The sequence below is a fragment of the Chelonoidis abingdonii genome, chromosome 4 (genome assembly GCF_003597395.2).
Source record: "Chelonoidis abingdonii isolate Lonesome George chromosome 4, CheloAbing_2.0, whole genome shotgun sequence".
NCBI lineage: Eukaryota > Metazoa > Chordata > Testudines > Testudinidae > Chelonoidis > Chelonoidis abingdonii.
In genome coordinates, this window is record NC_133772.1 from 127,023,974 (window position 1) to 127,045,615 (window position 21,642).

Here is a 21,642-nt window from a genome sequence, read left to right on the forward strand (position 1 = left end):
AAGTAGAGAATCCAAAATTAAACTCATATTAACAGAAGCAAAACATTTAAGATATGTTAAAGGAATTAAATTAATATATTTAAAAAGCTGGAAGATATCCTCTACTTTGTTTCTGTCAATGATGCATGCTAATTAAACACTAAACTTTTAATCTAATACAGTCCCAGCTGTGGTTTTTCTTATGATCTATACTACTGAACTGTTCACATAAATTTCCATATGTTGCTAATAGAAATATTATAGTACTGAAGCTTAAAGTGTTACCACAAAAATAAAAATTAATTACAGTTACAGGAAAGGCCAGAATAGTAAATGGATAAAAACAGTTTGTTCATTGTGACAGGAATCTTTGAATAGGACATGAACCAAACAACAAAATTTGATGTAATGCTCATTGTATACTTGTCTGACTGTGAACACTGAGCCAAAAAGATTTATTTCTATTATACTGCATGTAAAGAGTCTCACTAACTTTAACAAGAGTTGAATCAGACCCTGAAACAGTTCTGGAAAGAAACAATTTGATTTATCATATGTATATGACTGATTATAGTTCAATGCAGTTAAACGTGTTCCTCTAATAAAAAATAATGCAGTAACTGTAGACATCAATCAACAATGCAAAATGTTTCAAGCAGCAGAAGTATCAGCAGAAAAATATTAATGCACATTGGTTAAAACTTGTTGCTACCACAAAAATGAGCTATACATTCAAACTGTGGTATTTCACATGTATTTGAGTGATATGTATGGACATTTCTATATACGAATATTAATAAAATCTAGCATATCAAAACAAATTTTGAATAAGTCTGGCCTCAGATCTCTTTTAACAAACTACATATAGGGAAACAGAAAGGAAAATTTATTATCATCTTTCCAATTATTTTAAGCAAACTATAAGAAAAAATACAAGTGTATGTTTATTACAGTTAAACAGCATTAATAAAAAGATAATATCTGTTCAGCAAGTGAATGATTAAAAAGTATTTAAAATAAAATTGTAAGATTCCACACATCTACACCAACTGCTGGCTTGATCCTACATCACTGAGGAATTTCCACTAGAGTCAATGAAAATTCAGGATATGGAAAGGCTTTGCAGGGTTAACATCAGAAGCAGCAGAGAAATCAATTATTAAGCATATTTATCTATTCCATCACAAATATTGTGGGCTAAATTCTGACCTGCATTAGACAGTGCAACCCTCTTGAGGTCAAAGGAGTTGAATGACTATAGTAGAGGCCAGAACTTGTCCCTCTATATACTGTAAACACCAAGACAATGGTGTATATATTATGTACATTAAAATATTTTTAAAAGTTAAATGAAACTAGTAGATGGAAAACAAACAGTTCAAAACAGAACAAAAATGAAAAAAATAATTAAGGTTAAAACTACAGCCTCCTTGAGGACGTGTAGACAGCAGGTTTAAAGTCACTTGAAAAAAAAAGCAGCTGTAGCACTTCCGCAACACCTGTTTTAGCATTCCTTCTGTCATGCATGAGTGAGCCATATCTAAAGAGCATTAGCTACCCACTAATTTATAGGCCAGAAAATACTGCCCAGAAAAAAAAATGTTTCTCCAAACCGGAAAATGAACATTATATGCAAATTTTACTAACTTTCTTTAGTACAACAAGCACCTTACTAAATTGCAAGGGTTTGTAATGTTTATCTTTCAAGTCTAGTGAAACTAGCAAAGGTTGTTTTAATATTCACTAGAGGGCACTGAAATCTTATTAAAACAAAGTCTGCCCACCTATTACACAAAAACAGCTGCCCCACAGGACTAAATAAAGAAATTAATATTTTGCATTCACAGAATGTCTTTTATCTAGAACATCTGAAAAGTCCTTTACATAAAACACTCACAACACTCCTACCATATCTATTTTACAGAATAAGACCCCAAGTCTGCAAACACTAACATGCATGCTTAACTTTACTATCAGCAAAGTTTAGTGGTAGTTTACTAGTAGTAAAGTTAAGCACACGTTTACAGGATTGAAGGCTTAAACAAACAAACAAAGCAAGGCCTACAACCAGATTTCACATAAAAGAATTCTGGAATCATGGCATCACATTGAAGCCCATGAGACTGACCCATGGCCTTCCTCGCTGGTGAAGGACAGTTAAGAGTTCTGGGACCACATATTTACAGATCTCAACAACTCCCTTGAAGAGGGAAGCTTATGACTTTTGTAACAACAAAAAAAGGCATATTCGGATCTGTAATTTGACGCATTATACCACCCAATGTCTAATTTCCCATTCCTGAGCAAAGTGATTGAATAGCTTGCAAAACATCAACTCCAAGAACACCAGACCTCTACTACTATTTTAGAACCTGCTCAGCTGGACTTTATACCCGAATATGGTACAGAAACAATTTATGTTTTGTTGGTAGTTGGGCAGTCTGTTCATAGCCATGGACAGCTAGCAAACAGTCATATTCATGCTACTAGACCTCCCTAGTATTGCATAGTCGGTCACAAGATATTTGTGACTTGCCTTAGAGGCCAATCAGAGTTATGCAGAGTTACATTAATTAAGATGACTCCTGATTTACCTCAGACTAGACCTAGATAGTTCTGACAGGCAAGCTCCTATGCCTTCCAAACTCTCACCTACGGCATTCCACAGTCCTTTACCCTCTCCTCCACCGAACTCAAGGTTTGTATAAACACATATTAAAAGATTGACACTATGCTAACACCATCCAAAGTTACATATTCATCATAAAAAATGCAAAAAATGACAAACTACCTATCCTAGTGTCTCAAAGAAATCAGCACATGGATGAAGACCAGGTGACTAAATCCTAACACAGGGAAAACAAATGATGCTATTGAAAAGAGGAAAGTGTCATAGAATAATAGAATATCAGGGTTAGAAGGGACCTCAGGATGTCATCTAATCCAACTCCCTGCTCAAAGCAGGACCAATCCCCAACTAAATCATCCCAGCCAGGGCTTTGTCAAGCCTAACCTTAAAAACCTCTAAGGAAGTAGATTCCACCACCTCCCTAGGTAACCCATTCCAGTGATTCACCACCCTCCTAGTGAAAAAGTTTTTCCTAATATCCAACCTAAGCCTCCCCCACTGCAACTTGAGACCACCACTCCTTGTTCTGTCATCTACTACCACTGAGAACAGTCTAGATCCATCCTCTTTGGAACCCCCTTTCAGTTAGTTGAAAGCAACTATCAAATCCCTTCTCATTCTTCTCTTCTGCAGACTAAACAATCCCAGTTCCCTCAGCCTCTCCTTGTAAGATGTGCTTCAGCCTCCTAATCATTTTTGTTGCCCTCCATTGGACTCTTTCCAATTTTTCCACATTCTTCTTGTAGTGTGGGGCCCAAAACTGGAAACAGTACTCCAGGGGAGGCCTCATCAATGTTGAATAAAGGGGAATGATCACGTCCTTAGATCTGCTGGCAATGCCCCTACTTATACAGCCTAAAATGCTGTTAGCCTTCTTGGCAACAAGGGCACACTATCAACTCCATATCCAGTTTCCTGTCCACTGTAACACCTATGTCCTTCTCTGCAGAACTGCTGCCTAGCCATTAGGTCCCTAGTCTGTAGCAATGCATGGGATTCTTCCTTCCAAAGTGCAGGACTCTGCACTTGTCCTTGTTGAACCTCATCAGATTTCTTTTGGCCCAATCCTCTAATTTGTCTAGGTCCCTATCCCTACCCTCCAGCGTATCTACCAATCCTCCCAGTTTAGTGTTATCTGCAGACTTGCTGAGGGTTCAGTCCATGCCATTCTCCAGATCATTAATGAAGATATTGAACAAAACCAGCTCCAGGACCGACCTTTGGGGCACTCCGCTTGATACCAGCTGCCATCTAGACATGAAGCCATTGATCACTCATGGAATGCCATTGAGCCTGATGATCTAGCCAGCTTTCTATCCACCTTGTTCAGTGAAGGTGGATAGAAAACAGTGAACTTGTTTGTTCAGTGAAGAATTGACATCCTTTCAGTCAAGCCACATACAGTCAAAATGATGCTCAGCCTTAAAATCCTCACTGATAATGGAGACCCAAATGTCAACAGCTCCTAGAAATACCTCCTTTTTCTGACAGCTGGCCAAGAGACTGACAAATATTAATAGATACACACCCAGCCATAAAGATTCATGTTGTTGTGACTGCCAGGCTGGATTACTGCAAAACTATATCTGGGAATGAATATGCAAGGCCTGAAAAAAATCAATTTGGTTCAGAATGTGGCAGTCCATGAGCTAAACAACACCAGCAGAGCAAGATCCTCCCACTCCCACTCCCACTCCCACTGCTTCTGTTATTGACTCACAACCAAATACTGGATCCATTTCTAGGCCAGGGAGCTATTTATTAAAGCTCTCAGTGGTCTGGGTTTGAGATACCACTTCCCTCTCCACTGCCAGGTCTTTCCATGACAGCAGAGCTTCCTCTATTCAAGAACAGTGGAGCTGTCCATAAAGCCACAAAAGAGCTGGAGATGGAGCATTTTTATCAATCAGCCAACTGAAATATGGATCTCCCTTCCAAAGAACTGATTGACCAGCCATGCTCAAGATTCTTCTCTTTGCCTTTGCTTTCAAACAACATTTTTAAAAGCACCCAAACCCCACTCAGTGTGACTGCACATGGGGAGAGCAGGAATACCAACTGCACCAAACTGCCTACTTGTTTTATTGCAAGGTGTTCAGACGCTATGGCAACAAGTAGAATAGTTCCCTAGATAAAATATTAGATTTGACTCTTATTTTTTAAGGCAAAAATGTTATTTAAAAATAAAACAGGTGGCACCCGAGGGAGGGGCTTGGGGCTGATCCCTCAGGAGCAGCAGAGACAGCACCTCTCTTACCCATTTATCCAGAGGGACCTGCGCCAGAGAGCCGGTGCCCTGGTACAGATCCAGGCTGAGCTGCTCCAAACTGAGCTTCTCCTGCAGGAAGTGGCCCAAGTACCTCTGCAGCAGGTACCTGCAGGCCCTTTTCTTGATGGACTCTGAGAAAGGCCAAGGCATGGTGGCGGGGGGTTGTCACTAGGCTGGAACTGCTGGGCTAGAAAGAGGGGGCTAATCAGCTGGAGCGATGGGGGGCGGGGAGCTGCCGGGCTCGAGTCAGCTCTGCTAGGGAAAGGGCTCCCTACGGCCCCCCACTCGCATCCCGTGGGGCCGGACCCCGCACCCTCACGGGGAGAAAGCAATGACAGGTAGTTCCATCCTCACTGAGCCGTCGCCGCCCTCTTCTCGGCGCCCTGGGATGTGGGGGGGTGGGCAGCTGGTGACTTCGGGGCTCCACCGCGGGGGCGCGCGCGCGCGCTCTGCCACCAGGCTTCGATCCCCTCAGCAGACCCGCCACCTCCTACGTGCCTCTACGCTCCCCGACACCAGAACCGAGCGACAGTGACGCCAGCTGACGCTCAAGCGGAAGTGAAGTCACAGAGAGGGGGCGGAAGTGAAGGGGCGGGCATGAGGCGGAATCGGCGTGGGTGGCTGGTCAGCCCCAAAGTTGCTTTTCCGCGGCTGTAGAAGACGGGCGGGAGGCGCGTTTGTGGCGGACAGGTGACTGGGTTGGTGGGGGGAAGGCTCCTGGCCTGCGGCACGGGGGAGTAGCGGAAGAGACGGCGGTTTTGGGGCCCGTCTCGCCGCTATGTTAGGGTTTTTTCCCCCGTATTAGGTTCAGGGTGGAGTTAACGAGGCTTCGCTGCCCGATTCTCCTGCGCGCCGTGCGGCTGTCACCGTGGTGACCGCGCTGCAGGCCCTTCTCCAGGGAGCGGCGGGGCTGCCTGCTGCGAGCTGCTCTTCCGGGACTGGCTCCTTCTGGTCTCTGCCTCCAGCCCCAGGGAGTTACCAGGGGCAGCGGGGTCGTTCTCGAGCGCGAGGTGCCTTGTGGCACTGGACGTGCACGGGTGGTCCCCAGCCCTCTCGGCTGTGGTGTGTTGCGGTGCTCTGGGAGCTCCCTGCCCCGAGGACATAATGGATCTTGCAAAGGGATTCTGCGTTGTTTTTCGTCTTGCATGACTTGCATCTTAGGACTAACGCAGAAAACGTGTCCGTGTGTTCAGTCTTTTTGTGTGTCAACCCATGCTACTGACCTTTGTATTAACAAATAGATACAGAGACAGGCTGAACGAATTGACTTTCATTACAGGCAAACAGCCAGGTTTAATAAATAGCTCCCTTAAATATTAGTGACGTTCACTTTCACTCCAAGAGTTTAAGCTTTCCTTTGACTCAGTAATTTCCCTCTTCCTCTCTCCTCCGCTTCCTGCACCTGCTGATGCAGACATCAATTCTTGACTCATTGGGGACCAGCAGATGAGTTGTTTAGGATTGACTGATAACAGGTTATTGTAAAGCAATGTCAGTTGCTTGTGTATTAAGAACACTGCATACTGTGCTTATAAAATATAGATGTGTGTATTTTCACTTCAATACCATATCTGTTTATTCACAGAACTTTAAGTTTGTTATGCTGAAACATTGTGGTTAATATCCTGTCTTTTTTGAGACTCCTCCAATAAAAAAAAAAAAATCCTGGTTGGTCTGCAAGTAGCTCTACAGGGCCCATATCTTCCTTTGTTTTTGCATGACATTGAATGTATCTTGAAATAGTTCTTTCTGTTGGAGAAAAATCTATTGTTTTATACCATTGATCTTGCATAATAAGCATTTGTGGCCATATAAAATTGAATATGGTGTTTCTGTACACAGAATGGAGACTGATTACAATCCCATGGAGTTGTCCAGTAACACAGGGTTTGAAGAAGATTCTGAATATAAGGACATTGAAGGAACAGATGTGAAAGATATGAGACTAGAGGCAGAAGCTGTTGTGAATGATGTTCTGTTTGCTGTCAGCAACATGTTTGTCTCAAAAAATCTTCCATGTGCAGAGGATGTGGCATTTATCAATGTGGAGACAAGGGAGAGAAACAGATATTGCCTGGAACTCACAGAAGCAGGACTTAGGGTAACTTGTTTATCCTTTATAAAGCTGCTTTGTTTACAATAAATATTAATTAAAAGACATCTAGTAAAAATTTTCAGTTGTCATCAAAGCAGCATAGGCTCTTTTCTTTATTGAATACTTTTTAAAGTCTATTTCATACTTCAAAATTCAGCTTTTTAGGGAACTACTAGTATGCCATTTCAATTAAACCCAAAAGGGGAGGATTTTACACACTTGTGTTGCCAAAGTGCATCTTACATGCATGGAAAAATGTTAAATTAGAACTGATGCAATGACCACTATTTGAAGTAAAGCTCTGTATATTGTAACAGTGTTTATGCCCTTCATAACTGGGGTATAGTATACAATTTTTATTTTTCTGTGCATGATTTTATCTTGATTCTGTGTTTCACTAACAAAGGCTGGTAACAGTAACTGGTGCTAAAGTTAGGCATTATATAAAGAAATTTTGGAACTTTAAATAAAAAAAAAAAAAAATTCTGACAAATTGGCACAACCCTGGAAACTAAGAACTGAGGCTTGTGGTATCCTTGACATGTGCTCTTAGTGAAAGTAAAGGGTACATTTTTGGCACCCTGTTTAAAGAAGTGAGGTAATGCCCATCCTCATCTGTTTTCTCCAATGCCTTTAGTCTAATAACACAATAGAGTTAACCTAGATTATGAAAGCAGAAACATCTACAGAATGATAAAAATAGAACTAGATAATTGAAATGTTTGGTGTTACAGGTGACTTTTTTTAACTGTAATTCTTCAATCTTCTAGTCCACAGTTGTCTGAGAAAAGTGCACTACAATTGCAGAAAGCTTTTAAAAAAGTAGATGATATAGTATTGTGCCCACATCAGACTATATTTTATAAAACAGACTACTGTAATCTTTACCTTGTCTATAAGAAACTAACTATTGATTTCTATGCATGCATCTCCCTTTCATACTATTTGAATTGCTTGTGCAAATACTTGTGTGGTGAAATGAGAACTTCCAGCCAAATTCAAAAGTAAGCCTCTATATTTAATGTCTTTGGTGCTCTCAGTTTTATGAGAAAAGAATATTGGAAACTCCTTTAGATGATGATGATGATGATGAATTGTTACTAACGTCTTCAATAGGGAAGACGAAGTATAGGCTTTATTGAACCAACTTCTCTTGGGAAAAGACAAGCTTTCGAGCTTACACAGAGCTCTTCTCTTCTTCCGGGCTTGTATGCACTTGAAGTGCTACAGTGGCACCACTGTACCGCTATAGGGTTTCAAGTGTAGACACTACCTATATTGATGGGAGGGGTTCTCCGTCAATGTAAGCGATCCACCTCTCTGAGAGGATTCTTCTGTCAGCCTAGTACTTTCTACATTGGGGTTAGGTCAGCTTAACTACATTTTTCACATCCCTGAGCGACATACATTTGTCAACCTAACTTTTTAGTGTAGGCCAGGCCTGAGTGTCAGTTAAGTACACTTCACCTTGAATGGTCTCCTATGTGTTAACTATTTATGCCAGATGGTCTGTTCCATCTTGTATTTAACTGTGACACTGAGTACCTTTTGAGACCCGAAAGGGAGCTTTGTGTAAGCTCAAAAGCTTGTCTCTTTCACCAGCAAAAGATATTACTTCACCCACCTTGTCTCTGTTATCCTGGGACCAACATGATTACAACACAACTACAAAGTATAGGTTTGTCGTGTCTGGAAATCCTTCTGTGTAGTGTACTAATGTGACTAATTTTGTGATTGTTATGGTTCCCATGATGAAATGACTAACCACAAAAAAATTAACTATTGATCTCTTTGCAACAGGTGGTGGGTTATGCTTTTGACCAGGCTGATGATGGCTTACAAACTGCGTATCATGAGACTGTCTACTCTTTACTGGACTCTCTTAGCCCAGCATATCGTGAAGCTTTTGGAAATGCACTGCTACAGAGACTGGAAGCTTTGAAAAGGGATGGGCAATCATGATTCAGTCTGCAGGAACAAGCACATGTTGGGGAATGATTAATGATAGTGGAAATTCTTAGTATGAGTTACTGAGACCTTGCTTTCAGATATAGCCAAAAACATACATCAAGCTTCATTTCTTGCCTAAACATCTAGGTTCCTTACAATAGTACTGACTTGTAAAATAACAGTGTTGCTATGGCTCTGCTTTGTCCACAAGGCTACTTTAAGTTATCTTGGTGGACTATAGAAGTAGTACCTTTTTTGTTTAACTCTGCTGTAGATCATCAGTTGAAAGTGACTTGCTTTCTACAGCATTTGAAGAAATTTGATCTCTTTGCAAAGCAATATGATGCAATATTTTATTCTAAGAAATATCTTAATTGGTACTATGGAAATCTTGAATGCCATGTATGGAAGTAGACACATTAAGTATTACTATCTGTAAATTTTAACTCTGCTCCTTAAAACCAAATTTTAACTACTTGCTCTAGCTAAATTAATGGGAACTACTTTAGTCCACTTAGAGGATATCTTTTGCAGCTCAATTTTTTTTGTATGCAAACCTGAAAACTCTCTGCTTCATTCACAAAATATGCATCTCACAATATCATATATCATTTGAACATTGCTTACTCTGGGCTTGTCTGTATTTAAAATACTCCAGCTGTGCTGATGTAGCTGTGCCACTGTAGCACTTCAGAATCTCCTGTTGGAAATCCACCTCCCCAAGAGGTGACAGCTAAGCTGCCAGAAGAATTCTTCCATTGATCTAGCGTTGTCTACACATAGACTTAGGTCAGCTTTAGTGCGCTATTCCGGGATGTAGATTTTTTTCCATAGCCCTGACCAACATAGTTAAATTGACCTGATTTCTAGTTTAGACCAGATCTTAGTGTCCTTGTTGAGTTAAAAGCAATGTTCAGTATTATTCAACATACCCTTATCTGCAGCAACCAGTAAACAAAAGATAACCGTTGGCATATGAATGTATCATCTAAATTTGCAAACGAGCTAAGCACAGAAGTAAAGTAGGAAGAACAGGTGACATTTTTTCTTAAATATAGACCATACTAATATAACTTTGGGAGGCCGAGGAAGACATTTTAGCCTGTTTACTATTCTAAATGTTTGTTTACATGATGTACAGAATATACTCAAGTATTTTTGCTTCAATCTTTACTTTTTACAGTGTGATGCTTAGATATTACTGTAAGCTGCCCTCTTCCTCAATTGTACAGTGTCCTGTCCTAAAGAACAGTAAGTATATAATGTCAATGCAGTGTATTGGTTTGAAACCCAAGGCTGTAGGAAACATTCAGAGATTGATATTGAATTGGGAGACAGTTATGTATTTTCTATTTTATAAAAAAAATACAAAGCTCTTTATAAATTTATTGTGCTACTTTGTTTTCAAATATGTGGAAGAGACTTTTTGAAAAGTATTCAGTTGGTTTAAAGCACCAGTAGTATTGAACTAACATTATATGATCACTTTTTTGCATTCTTATACCATTCAATATTTATGCATCCTTGTTTATGTAATTCTGCCTTTATTCTCCCATGTTTCATGCTAGAAACAAAGTAAATGTGAATCCAAAGAGAGGGCTAGATCATCAGCTGTTGTAAATAAACATCCACTGACATCAACAGAGCTAGACTAATTGACACCAGCTGAGGATCAGTTGCATTAATTTGTGGGACCAGTTAACAAGTTGAGCATTTATTATAGTTTTGTGGCAGTGATGCTGTAATTATGACTGAGAAGGCACCTACAGTCAAAGCTTCTGTTTTCAAGTGTAATGTTTTTGTTTTATTATCTTCTTAGGTTGAAACATTTCATGTTAATCTTCTGTCCTAAAGTTTAATATATATTTTGCTTAAAAGTATTTTTTCATGCTCTAAGAAAATTGTTCAGCTCCTCCCCCCGCCCCCAGTTTTGTGGCATGTGCTTTAATCCTCTATGAGGAAAATGTACTTTGCCAAACTTATATCTGAATATCTACCCCTGTAACAATGCACCTGTTATTTCAATGACTAAACACTTGAATAAATGCAAAACTTATGTTTGATCAGCTTTTTATTCTTTTCCCCCAAAATAAATCGAAAATATATACCATATCTTTCTAAACTTGCAAGTCTCAGACACACAAGTCAGGTAAACACATTCACTTAACTTGAATATGCCTGTGGCTGACAAGGAATATTTCGAAGCACTTAAAGCTTTACAACAGAAATTAAGACGCCGTTAACAGAAGGCATAAACGTGGGGGAAGGCTGCATAAGCCACAGATCTCACTTGCTTCCCTAGAAATAATGGACTACACTATAACTTGAAAATGAAAAGCGATTCCAGTCATGCACTTAGTGGGATTGGGTATGCTTGTAACACGTGGGAATGCTCTTAAATAGTTATACTAGAACATACTGCTTGTGTGAAAAGGCTCAATTGAAATGCCAATTAACAGTAGACCTTTTCAGTGCAATTCCTTACTTGGTTGCTTTATATCACATACTTGTCTGAATCCTTGATCCTGTGCTGCTGGGCATCTGAGAAAGCCATAGATCTGTGAATGGATATACCTTTCATAAGGACGAGAGTGGATAGGCTTTCAATTAAATAAAAGTGGGAAGAGACAGCGGAAAACAACCTTGGACAGTATGAAAAGTCTCAAAGACTAGCACTGTTTAATCACTTCGTATTCTATTAATAAGAGTCAAACAGCTGCCTGCTGTAAGAATGTCCGGTAACATTTTGAAGAATGGAGTTGACCTCAATTCTACCAAAGATTTTGTGTCATGCTGAAGAAAGTGCTATGTACTTAGAGGTCTGAAGTGGGGATATATCAGGAAGAGAGCCTGCTCCAGTTCAGAGTACTGTTGGAATGCAAATGTAAAATAGGATAAGATGAATTCATCTTTGTTTAAACAACAGTATCAGTCTTTATCTGCTATTGCTGACTATCGCTGTGCTTATATCTACTGCATGATCTAAAAGTTACTATGCATACCTCAAGGTTGTCTTTCAGGTATTAGCTTGCATATTATACTAAAAAAAGCAAATACTAAATGCTTTTTTAAACACTATTTCTCAAGATTCAGCTGCAACCACCTAATAAGATCAATGGAAGTTGTATGCTAAAGCTCATATCATACATTAACAGTGCAGTCAAGTGTTTGCATTGTTTTAAGTTATGTATGTACCGTATCATTTTGCTTAGCTCAGCAAATGAAACTGCAACAAGGTCAGATGTTCTCATTGTAAAACTACATTATATTAAAAAGAACAGGGGTTAGTGCTGGGACATTTTAGGGACATTGATCCTTCTTAAAAAAATGGCTGTCTCTATAGCAACTTTTTGCTATAAATTGAGGACGGCTCAGTTGGAAGCAGGAAGCATAGATCAGCATTTATGTTGCATTACCCCTTAGTACCTTGTCCAAGCTCAGAAAGCTAATGATCCAACCAACAGACTAAATTTGGTGATGAATCCTGGTCACGTGCCACCTGAGGCACGTGCATGTGCCAAGAAGAAGTTTGGAAGTGACAAAGAGAAAGACCTGGATGTATTGGTGGTTCACAGGAGAACTATGAGCTGCAGCTGTGAAAAAGGCTAATGCACTTAGCATGCTTTAGGTGAGGTATTTCCAGTAGAGATAGGGAAGCGATGGTACCATTATACAAGATAGGGGTGAGATGTCCTCTGGAATACTGTATGCAATTCTGTTCTCCAATGTTTCAGAAAGACTAATTCAGACTGGAACAGGTACAGAGGAGAGCTGATGTGAGGAATGGAAAACCTACCTTATGAAAGGAGATTCAAAGAGCTTAGTTTGTTTAGCCCAACCAAAAGAGATTTGAGGGGAGAGATGATAGAGGTTAATTAATATAAATGCTCAATATGTTCTCGTTTCTTCTTAAAGGGTTAGTACATACATACAGTGATAACAATTGCTCAGTGGTGCATGAAGGTGCAGATCATGCACTATAGAGAATGTGAACTATGAACAAATCAACAGCTGTAAAATGTCTCTCTCGGACATACATATTTATGATTTTAAGGTTGAAGGGACCTCAAGCGGTCGCATAGACCATCCCCTGTCCTAAAGGAGGACCACATATTTGTCTGACCATTACTTCTGAAACGCAATGGTAGTAACCAATTGTCTGATAGGTAAAGCTGCTCTGTGCTTATCACTGTTCCTCTTCTCCCCTTTTTTCTTAGGATGGATATGTGTAAAAAGTGCAGGGTTTAGGAACTTCTGGCTAGCCTTTATCTTCCACTTAATTCATCTGCAAATTTGCACAGGCTAGAACCTTAATTTTTCAAACATTAGTCTTATGAGCAACTAGTTTTATGAACTATTTTCCCTAATAGGAAAAAAAAAATCACATAATAAAAGTGATAACCTAATGCTTTCAGTGTAATGGAAACCGCTTTGCAGTGTTTGAGGATAAGAAAGCAATATAGTGCCCTATACTACAACTCTGGTACTGTAATCTACTGTAACTCTGGTACTGTAATCTACTGTAACTGTGAGATACTCAGTTTTACGAACTTCACACCCCAGCTAGTTCATAAAATAGGGGTGCTACCATATTAGTGAAAATGCCTATGAACTACTGACTCTCTTATTTAAAAAGCACACAAATCCCTGTGAATATAGATGCCTCCTCCCTCCCCTAACTCAGATCAGAATTGTGCAAGTACCTTACTTACCTGGTACCACACAGTACAACCAACTCTAGATGACAGCACGCGCTATTTTAAAAAGTCAAACTCTGCCTCTATCATGAGTCTCTCCCTTGTTCCTGAACCGCCTCCGCTATCGCTGTCTCCTCCTCTGACTGTAGATTTTTGTCCCTCTTTTAGGGGACGGTTATAGCTTCCTGTCCTTTTCCCTTCTGTTCCACTCGGTCTCTGCCTCCCCTCGTATCGGTCTCTCCCGGCTTTTCCCCAGATAGCGGGAGCCTCCCTTCCCCCTAGGCGGCCTGGCACCAGCCTCGCCCCCTGCCCGCCCCTGTGGCTGCCCGCCCGGGTTTCTGGGCCGGTGCGGAGAAGGACCCTGCAGCTTGGCTTGGTCGCTTAGCAACGGCGCGGCTTCTCTGGCGAGCGCCATGGCGGAGGAGGAGGCGGTGGCCGCGGCCGAAGTGGCCGTTCGTAGCCAGAGGGTCTTTCTAAACCATCTGGACTCCTACAGCGGCAGCAGCATCGGGAAGGTGACCGCGGGGTGGGGGTCCCTGGGAGGGGGCTGGGCCGCAGGATCTCTCCGAGCTGGGATACGGCCCCATCGTTGGCCGGCCCAACGGGGATGAACAACCTGCTGGGGTGTGGCTGATGCCAGAGCCAGGTATAGAGAGCAGCCCCTCGCCCCAGCCCAAGGTCATTAGTTTCCCCAGGAATTGAAATTGGGGGGGGGGGTGTTCGAATTTACAGGGGGGGTGTCAGGTCCAATGAGATATATAAAAGAGATATGAATAAAGTAAATGTTTTGTGAGGATTATGCAAATTTAACATAAGGAAAATGCAAGTTACACCAAAACACACAACAGATCTAGATTTCTAAAAAAAAAGTATTAATAATAATAATTTTAAAAAATGTATTTAATTTAAATTAACTTTTGAAAAGTAAGCCATCATGGGATAAGAGGGCAGTTCTCTCATGGATCAGTAACTGGTTAAAAGATGGGAAAGAAAGGGTGGGAATAAATTATCAGTTTTCAGAATGGAGAGAGATAAATAGTGGTATCCCAGAGGGGTCAGTACTGGGACCAGTACTGTTCAACATATTCATCTGGAAAAATGGGTAAACAGTGAGGTGGCAAAATTTGCAGATGATACAAAACATTCAATGATAGTTAAAGCTTCCCAGGCAGATGCGAAGAGCCTACAAAGGATCTTCACAAAAACTGTGGTGACTGGGCAACAAATGGCAAATTCAATTCACAATGTTATAAATTGCACAAGTATGCAGCATGGAAAGCAATCCTCAACTATACTCGATAAATTGATGAAGCTTAGTTGTAATTTAGTCCTGCTGTTAACACTCATGAAAGAAGGATCTTGGAGTCATGTGGATAGTTGGCTACTGAAACATCCACTCAATGTGGCAGCAGGTCACAAAAGCCAACAATGTGTAGTGGAAAATTAGAAGTGGATAGAAATGAGCAGAAAATATCACACTTGCCTCTATATAAATCATGTACGTGCACACCTTGAAGCTAGTGTGTGCAGATCTTCGACTCATCCTAAAATATTGATAATTGGAAATTGGAAAGGTACAGAGATGGGGCAACTAAATGATCAGGGTCATGAAACAGTAGGAGAGATTTAAAATGACTGAGAATAATTCCGCTTAAAACGCGGGATAATTAAATGGGGATATGGATACGAGGGTCTACAAAAATCTTGACTGGTGCGAAGAAAGTGAATAAGGAAATTTTATTAATTGTTCACGATAAACAGAAGAAAATAGCAGTCACCAATGAAGTTTAATAGGGCCAGCAGGTTTTAAAAAACAAAGGAGGAGTACTTCTTCACACAATATAAAGTAGCCAGGGAACTCTTTGCCAGGGGATGGTGTGAAGACCAAAACTAACAGGAGATAAAAGAACAGATAAATTCCTGGAGACAAGGTCCATCTGTGGCTATTAGGCAGGGTGGGGAGGGATGCAACACCATGCTCTGAGTGTCCCTAGCCTGTTTGCCAGAAGCTGGAATGGGCACAGGGAGGTCATTTTTGATGATTATCTGTTCGGCTTCATCATCCCTCTGAGCACCTGGCCTTTGAGCCACTTTTGTAAGACACAGGGTACTGGGCTTATGAAGACCATTGGTCCCTGACCCAGTATGACCATTCTATGTAAAAATTAATTATAATAATAAAAATGTTTAGTACAGAAACTCCCCAACATAATGAACCTCCCAAGACAGAAACAATGTGTGAGATAACAACCTTGGCAAATAATGCATTTTAAAAATCTTGGCTAACTGGGAAACCATTTATAGTAGATTTCCATATCCAATCACAATCTAGCAGACTGAGCAAAGTCACTAAATATAGTGGACAAAAACAAATGTTTTATTTAACATGCCTCGCTTTTCCCTCCACCGACACCCCTCCACCCAGTGTTGTTCCTTGTCAGTGAAAACTCAGAGTTTAGAGGTGCTTTCACATGAGTACACCTGCCAGGTGGGGGGCAAGAAGGCACCTTGCTTGTTCCTCCAGCTGCTCACTGTTCGCTTTGGCCATGTGCTATTCGTTGTGCCACCATTCACTCCACCACTCTGTTGCAATGGCCCTGCGCAGTCACTTCTGCTGCCACCTGCCACTGTGACCTCTGTGAGTTGGTCTCTTGAGTTCCACCAGCTCTCAGTAGTTCAGCTGAGGCTCTCAGTAGGGGAACCTCACTGGCTGCTAGTGCAGTCTGGGCTGTCTCTTAACACAAAAACACTGTACCCACAGGAACACTGTCCCCTTCAACAGGATAAGCACTTAACTGATTGTCAGCTGCAGTGGTCACTTAACAGAACAAAGACTCTCTATGGAGCCTAATCACTCAAAACTTTAAACAGTGGAGAGGGACAGGTCCGCTACCCTCTCTCTGATGCCTTCAAACATCAACAGGCTAAGTACAGTTCTACTGCCTTTATTCATTACATAAGAACATTTCCCCCTGTTTCCCCCACATTCAAGTGTTTGTAACCAACCCACCCAAAATCTATCACTTGGACAACACAGATCTGTTTGCTGAATACCTAGGTAGATTAGGTGTAACTGTAAATATAATCTGGCCCTGAGCCTTTCCCCGCAGCCCAGCTCATCATTAGCTGTCAGGAGAGCTCATTAGAACTTTGCTTACAAATCATCATTTGAAATTATTAGGTTGGCCAACATTCATTGAAATGAATGCACTGACATCATAAAAAACAACAGCTGTATAAGGAAGCAAGGAAGCTAGTCTAGTCTCATACTTTCAAATCTATTATACTTTTCAAGATACACAGATGTTATCATACACTGTAATAGGCTTTTAAAGTGTGTATTAATGGTTCAGTTTAAATTCAAGATTTCCAAACAGTCACTAAATTGGTATGTAACTAGCTCACAAAACTAGGGGGGCTGTTGGGGAAATTCAGGGGGGGGTGTAGGGAAATCACTGCCTAAGGTGCTAGCCATCACCAAGAGCACTCTCCCTGGCAATACTCCTGCTAGAGCCACATGCTGGTGCCAGGGCACCTTTGCCAGCTCACATGCTTCCCTGGGCACCCCCAATAGAAAGACACACACTGAGCTACGATGCAGGCAACATCACCAGGACCATAGGATCTCTTTAATACTCCCATCATCAGCAAACGCTTGCTGGGCTACAAGGCTATAATAAGCACTATGGGGTGCTCCCCACCAGTCCTCCCAAATGGGAACCATATGTGGAGGTGCAAGGTTAATAGATTTACTTAAGTCTTAAAATCTCTCCTGTGCCCAGTGGCACATAGAGCAACCCATTTTTCCCAGCAAGATGTTTGACTCCATCATAAGGTGTCTTCATGATGGCAGCTTCCTTTTCAATGGTACTAGGATAAGTCATTCTTCGCCCTCCACACCTTCCGAACTTTTTATTGTGCATATATATTTTGCAACATTTCTATACCCCCAAAACCGCCTGGTAACTCTAGGAAGAGAAGGTGTGTGGTTGACTGGTCAGTTTGTAACACTGAGGTTCTACATAGCGTTTCTCAGATGCAGGAGCGGCACCAGGATTTTTGGCACTCTAGGCGCAGGGCCGGCTCGCCGGTCCCGCGGCTCCAGTGGACATCCTGCAGGCGTGGCTGCGGACGGTCCGCTGGTCCCGCGGCTCCGGTGGACCTGCCACAGGCTTGCCTGCGGATGCTCCACCGGAGCCACGGGACCAGTGGACCCTCCACAGGCACGCCTGCGGGAGGTCTACTGGAGCAGTCTGCCACCCTCCCAAATCCTGGCGCCCTAGGCAACCACCTAGGTCGCCTAAATGGAAGCGCCAGCCCTGCTCAAATGCATGCGGCCATCAGGGGCTTTTCTTGCGACCACAGCCTCCTGGGCAGTGGTTGGGGGGGATAAAGCAGTGGTTCCTCCCCCAGGGTCACCAGCAGGGATTGGACCTTGCTACCCCACCCCCAAGACACAAATGGTGGAGGAGCAGGGAGCTAGTGAGTTCCCCACCTTCCTGGGGACAGTAAGGTTTGGCTTCAGTCCTGGGGTGGTGGGCAGCAGGCTCTGGCCATAAAGCTCCAAACCCCAGCTGCGGGGTCGTCCCCCACATTACTCCTGGTCTCTGCTGCCTCAGCCTGGCCCACCATGCATCTCGCCGTCTCCCAGTTCCCCCCATCGACCTCCCTATCCAAGACTTAATTTGTCCCTGGGCTTGCCAGGACTGAGTAAGTCTGCTGCTGTGAAAAGTTATATTTATGTTTCTTAATATCACTTTTACAGCAGCAGACTTACTAAGCAGATCTTAAAGCAGATCTTTTTGAAAAAGCAAAAGAAACAAAAAAAGACAAGAACCTTCAGAGCACCTTATTGGTGTTTCTATTCTGGTCCAGTAAAGAACAGAGTCAACTGTACATCATTTTTATTATTGAATCTGCATAAAGATTCAATAAATTACAATAATTTGGACATGTGTATGTGCATATTTATTTATTTTTCCCAAAGTTAATTGAGAATTTTAAGAAAAATTGTCAGTGTGGCCACCAGCAAGAGTTGGTGGCTGCATTCTGAGTCCACCAAAATTTTTGTTGTGAGAACCCCTGTATCTAATGTACCTGAAATAAACACAAATTGTGCATTGATATTGAAGAGGAAAATTGTTTACAAGGTGTACAGATATTAAACTGAGTCTCCTTTTATTTATAGATCATTTTTTATGTATTGTGTGTTGTAGTATTTATCTAACTGTGTTGTTGGAGCATCACTTGAAGAGGTGGGAGAGGAAGAAGAAGAAGAAGAAGTTGAAATTATGTCAGCTATAGATGTTAATCTCAGTAAACCAAAGGAGGGAGCCTACCAAATAGTGGGGACTCTTTCTAAGGCACAGAGTATGAAACCAGATTTTGCTCAGGAAACTTACACAGTGAGTAACAGTCTTGTTAAGTTGTCAGTAAATAAATATTTGTCTTTTTAGCTCACCTTTAAGACAAACTTTGGATTATTCTAAACCATAAAAAAATATACAAATAATATATATTGTAGACATGGTATGATTTATATATTTCTAAAATTATTTTCTACATGTTCTTTCAGAAGTACTACATTTGTATTTTATTCTTCGTCTCTGTACCGGCTCTTTCTAGGTGATCTCATCAACTCACAGAGGGCCTGATCCACAGAACATTGAAATTAATGGAAAGACTCACATTGATTTAAGTGTGCTTTGGATCAGGTCAATGGATAGACTGACATCTGTACGCTGAGGACTCAACTCTCTACTTTTCTACTCCTAGCTTGTCTTTCTGCATCCAATCAGATATCTCAGCCTCTCTGTCTGACACCTTCTTCTGTATGTCTCACCATCACCTTAACCTTAGCATGGCCAAAACTGAACTCCTTGTCTTCCCTCCCTACTCCTTTATCCATTTCTTTATACTTCCTGGAAATGATGTGTTTATTTATGATAGGAGCAATGTGAGATGTATGATGGCCTTAAGTATTCAGTGAAGCCAAGATTTCAGCAATGACGTGTTGTTCTGGGTGCCTCAATAGTTGAGTGCCCAACTTGAGACATCTAAATGACGAGATTTTGAGAACATGGATGTTTGTCACTTTTGGAATATAAGGCCCCTTTAAGGTGTTTTTTCATATGTGGATCTCAAAATATTTTTAAAAGTTAGTAAACATTATTAGCCCCACTTTACATTTGGCCTAATTAAATAGAGACATTTGAAACTGTGCTAGAAAATTTATTGTGGCATAGTGGATGATAAGAGTCTGTGACAGGGTGCTGGGCATGAAGTGCTTAATCAGCCCCCTGCCATGCCAGCCCCAATCAAGGTGAATGGATTGGGGCTGGGTGAATAGCCCTGCCTGCTTGGCAACTAGAACAGCTGCTAGCCAAATTAGCCAGGGGCCATAAAGGCTGTGTGAGGGGGAGGTTAGAGGCTGAGAGGGACTGGTGGTTGTGGTCTGTTGTAAAATCCTGTACATAGCTAGTATGTTGGTGGGAAAGAGCTATAAATAAAATGCATGGATGATTGTATTGACCTGCAGTATCCCTGACTGGTTTTGGTGAGGGCAGCAGGGGCAGAAGCAAAAGGGGCCCAGCTGTGCCTCACTATAGGGTCTGCCTCCTCAGTAATCTGATTTCTGCTCTTAGTTCTACCATGCATTTCCTATGGAATCTTTGGAAAGTTACTAAAGCTTTTGTTCCTAGATTTGGTCCTGATCCAGCAAACTGCTCCTTAACAAACTCTGTACCCACACAGAGTATCTTGCAGGACTGGGGCCTGAATGTGCTTTAGCTAGGCAGATAGAGGGTCTTGAACGTTACATATTTTACAGAAATGCTGTTACCTTTTTTACAAAATAGGTGCAATTTCTTCAACTTTTATTTTTCTGGAATTACAAAGAGGATAAAAATCAGCCTTTTAGTGGTTGCAACTTTAGTTAGGGAGAAACTATCTCTTCTTTATAAGACAACACCCAACTGCAGAACTAAGCCTGGAACATTAGTCCTCTAGTTATAGAACCAAAGGTCTTTACAACCTGAAGAAAAACACAATGATTTCTGTTGGCTGTCAGCTAGCCAACTGTTAATAGAAAATAACACACAGGTCTTGATCCTGCTTCCAATGAAATCAATGATGCTAGAAGAAGGGGGGAGGAGTGGGGAAGGGCTGTGCTTGGGGAAGGGGGTGGGAAGAGGTGGGGTGGGACCTTGGGGGAAAAGGGTGAAGTGGGGCTGGGGCTGAGTGGGGAGCTTGGGGGTCTGTGCAAAAAATCAAAATGGGGGTCCTCAGATTGCTTAAGTTTGAGAACTGCAGCTTTACAGCAATCTGCACCCTAGATTTGCAGTAGGGAAATGAAAGATAAAAGGAAAAAGAATTTTGGGCGGGGGAACTCGTTCTTTCTATAAAAGATTATGGGATTGTTGGGTTTTTTCTCTCCAGATCTCTACTCAAGAAGAACTTCTAGGTCACCTACTTGAATGTGATGTCATTATTTATAACATCACTGAAGATGCAAATCAAATTGAAGAGGCTACTTGGGCCGCTTCTGGTTAGTATCATCAGTAACTGAACACAAAACTCTCTACTATGCAGCAATCAGAATTTGAAACAGATAATTACTCAAATAAATTGAGATTTGTTATTTGCTGTGATATGAAACCAGGTTCATAAATGAAAGAGCAGTATGGGGAAAGGGTGAACTTTAATTACTGCAACATGCATTGGGTAGGACACATTTGTACTTCAAAGGAGTCAGTAAACTTTTGATCAAGTTACAAGATAATGGCAGCCAAAAATAAATACAAATGTATTTGAAGGGAAAGATTAAATCAGTGTACATTTTATTCTCAACGAACAGGGTAGCATATTTGTGACACTAAATGTAAAACTCCATCAAATCAGAATTCTCCATTCACCCTACTGGTCATATTTTCTTTACTCTCTTTTGACAAGATATCTCAAACCTCGTTATCAGAAAGATAGCTTCCTTTCCATTTCAGGCTTGTTTGTTTCCTAGCAGCAAAGA

The 21,642-nt window shown here is 41.4% G+C and overlaps 3 protein-coding genes across 7 annotated transcripts in view; 2 read left to right on the plus strand and 1 right to left on the minus strand.

Moving 5' to 3' along the window:
* The window catches only part of ATG2B (autophagy related 2B), an 82,893-nt gene extending 77,481 nt beyond the window's left edge, over nucleotides 1–5,412 (minus strand). For 3 of the 5 annotated variants that reach the window (XM_075065668.1, XM_075065669.1, XM_075065667.1), the window contains exon 1: nucleotides 4,866–5,405. In XM_075065668.1, coding sequence (XP_074921769.1) covers nucleotides 4,866–5,027 — 162 coding nt within the window. In that variant the 5' untranslated portion in view covers nucleotides 5,028–5,405. Of the gene's footprint in view, nucleotides 1–4,865 lie in introns of all 5 variants that reach the window. The other 2 variants (XM_032769502.2, XM_032769503.2) reach the window with 2 other exon arrangements.
* Nucleotides 5,413–5,441: 29 nt separating this feature from the next.
* GSKIP (GSK3B interacting protein) lies at nucleotides 5,442–10,985 on the plus strand. The gene is made up of 3 exons (XM_032769507.2): nucleotides 5,442–5,567; nucleotides 6,720–6,978; nucleotides 8,773–10,985. The coding sequence occupies exons 2-3, from the start codon at nucleotides 6,721–6,723 to the stop codon at nucleotides 8,932–8,934; spliced, it is 420 nt and encodes a 139-aa protein (XP_032625398.1). The 5' UTR covers nucleotides 5,442–5,567; nucleotide 6,720; the 3' UTR covers nucleotides 8,935–10,985.
* Nucleotides 10,986–14,028: 3,043 nt separating this feature from the next.
* AK7 (adenylate kinase 7) overlaps nucleotides 14,029–21,642 on the plus strand; it is a 59,905-nt gene continuing 52,291 nt past the window's right edge. The window contains exons 1-3 of the mRNA XM_032769501.2: nucleotides 14,029–14,134; nucleotides 18,836–19,024; nucleotides 21,057–21,165. Of these exons, the coding sequence (XP_032625392.1) occupies nucleotides 14,033–14,134; nucleotides 18,836–19,024; nucleotides 21,057–21,165 (400 nt within the window). The 5' untranslated portion in view covers nucleotides 14,029–14,032. The remainder of the gene's footprint in view (nucleotides 14,135–18,835; nucleotides 19,025–21,056; nucleotides 21,166–21,642) is intronic.

Coding starts and splice junctions, on each gene's coding strand:
- GSKIP (XM_032769507.2), top strand. CDS start 6,721: ATGGAGACTGATTACAATCCCATGGAGTTGTCCAGTAACACAGGGTTT. Junction 6,979..8,772: donor TCACAGAAGCAGGACTTAGG/GTAACTTGTTTA, acceptor TCTTTGCAACAG/GTGGTGGGTTATGCTTTTGA.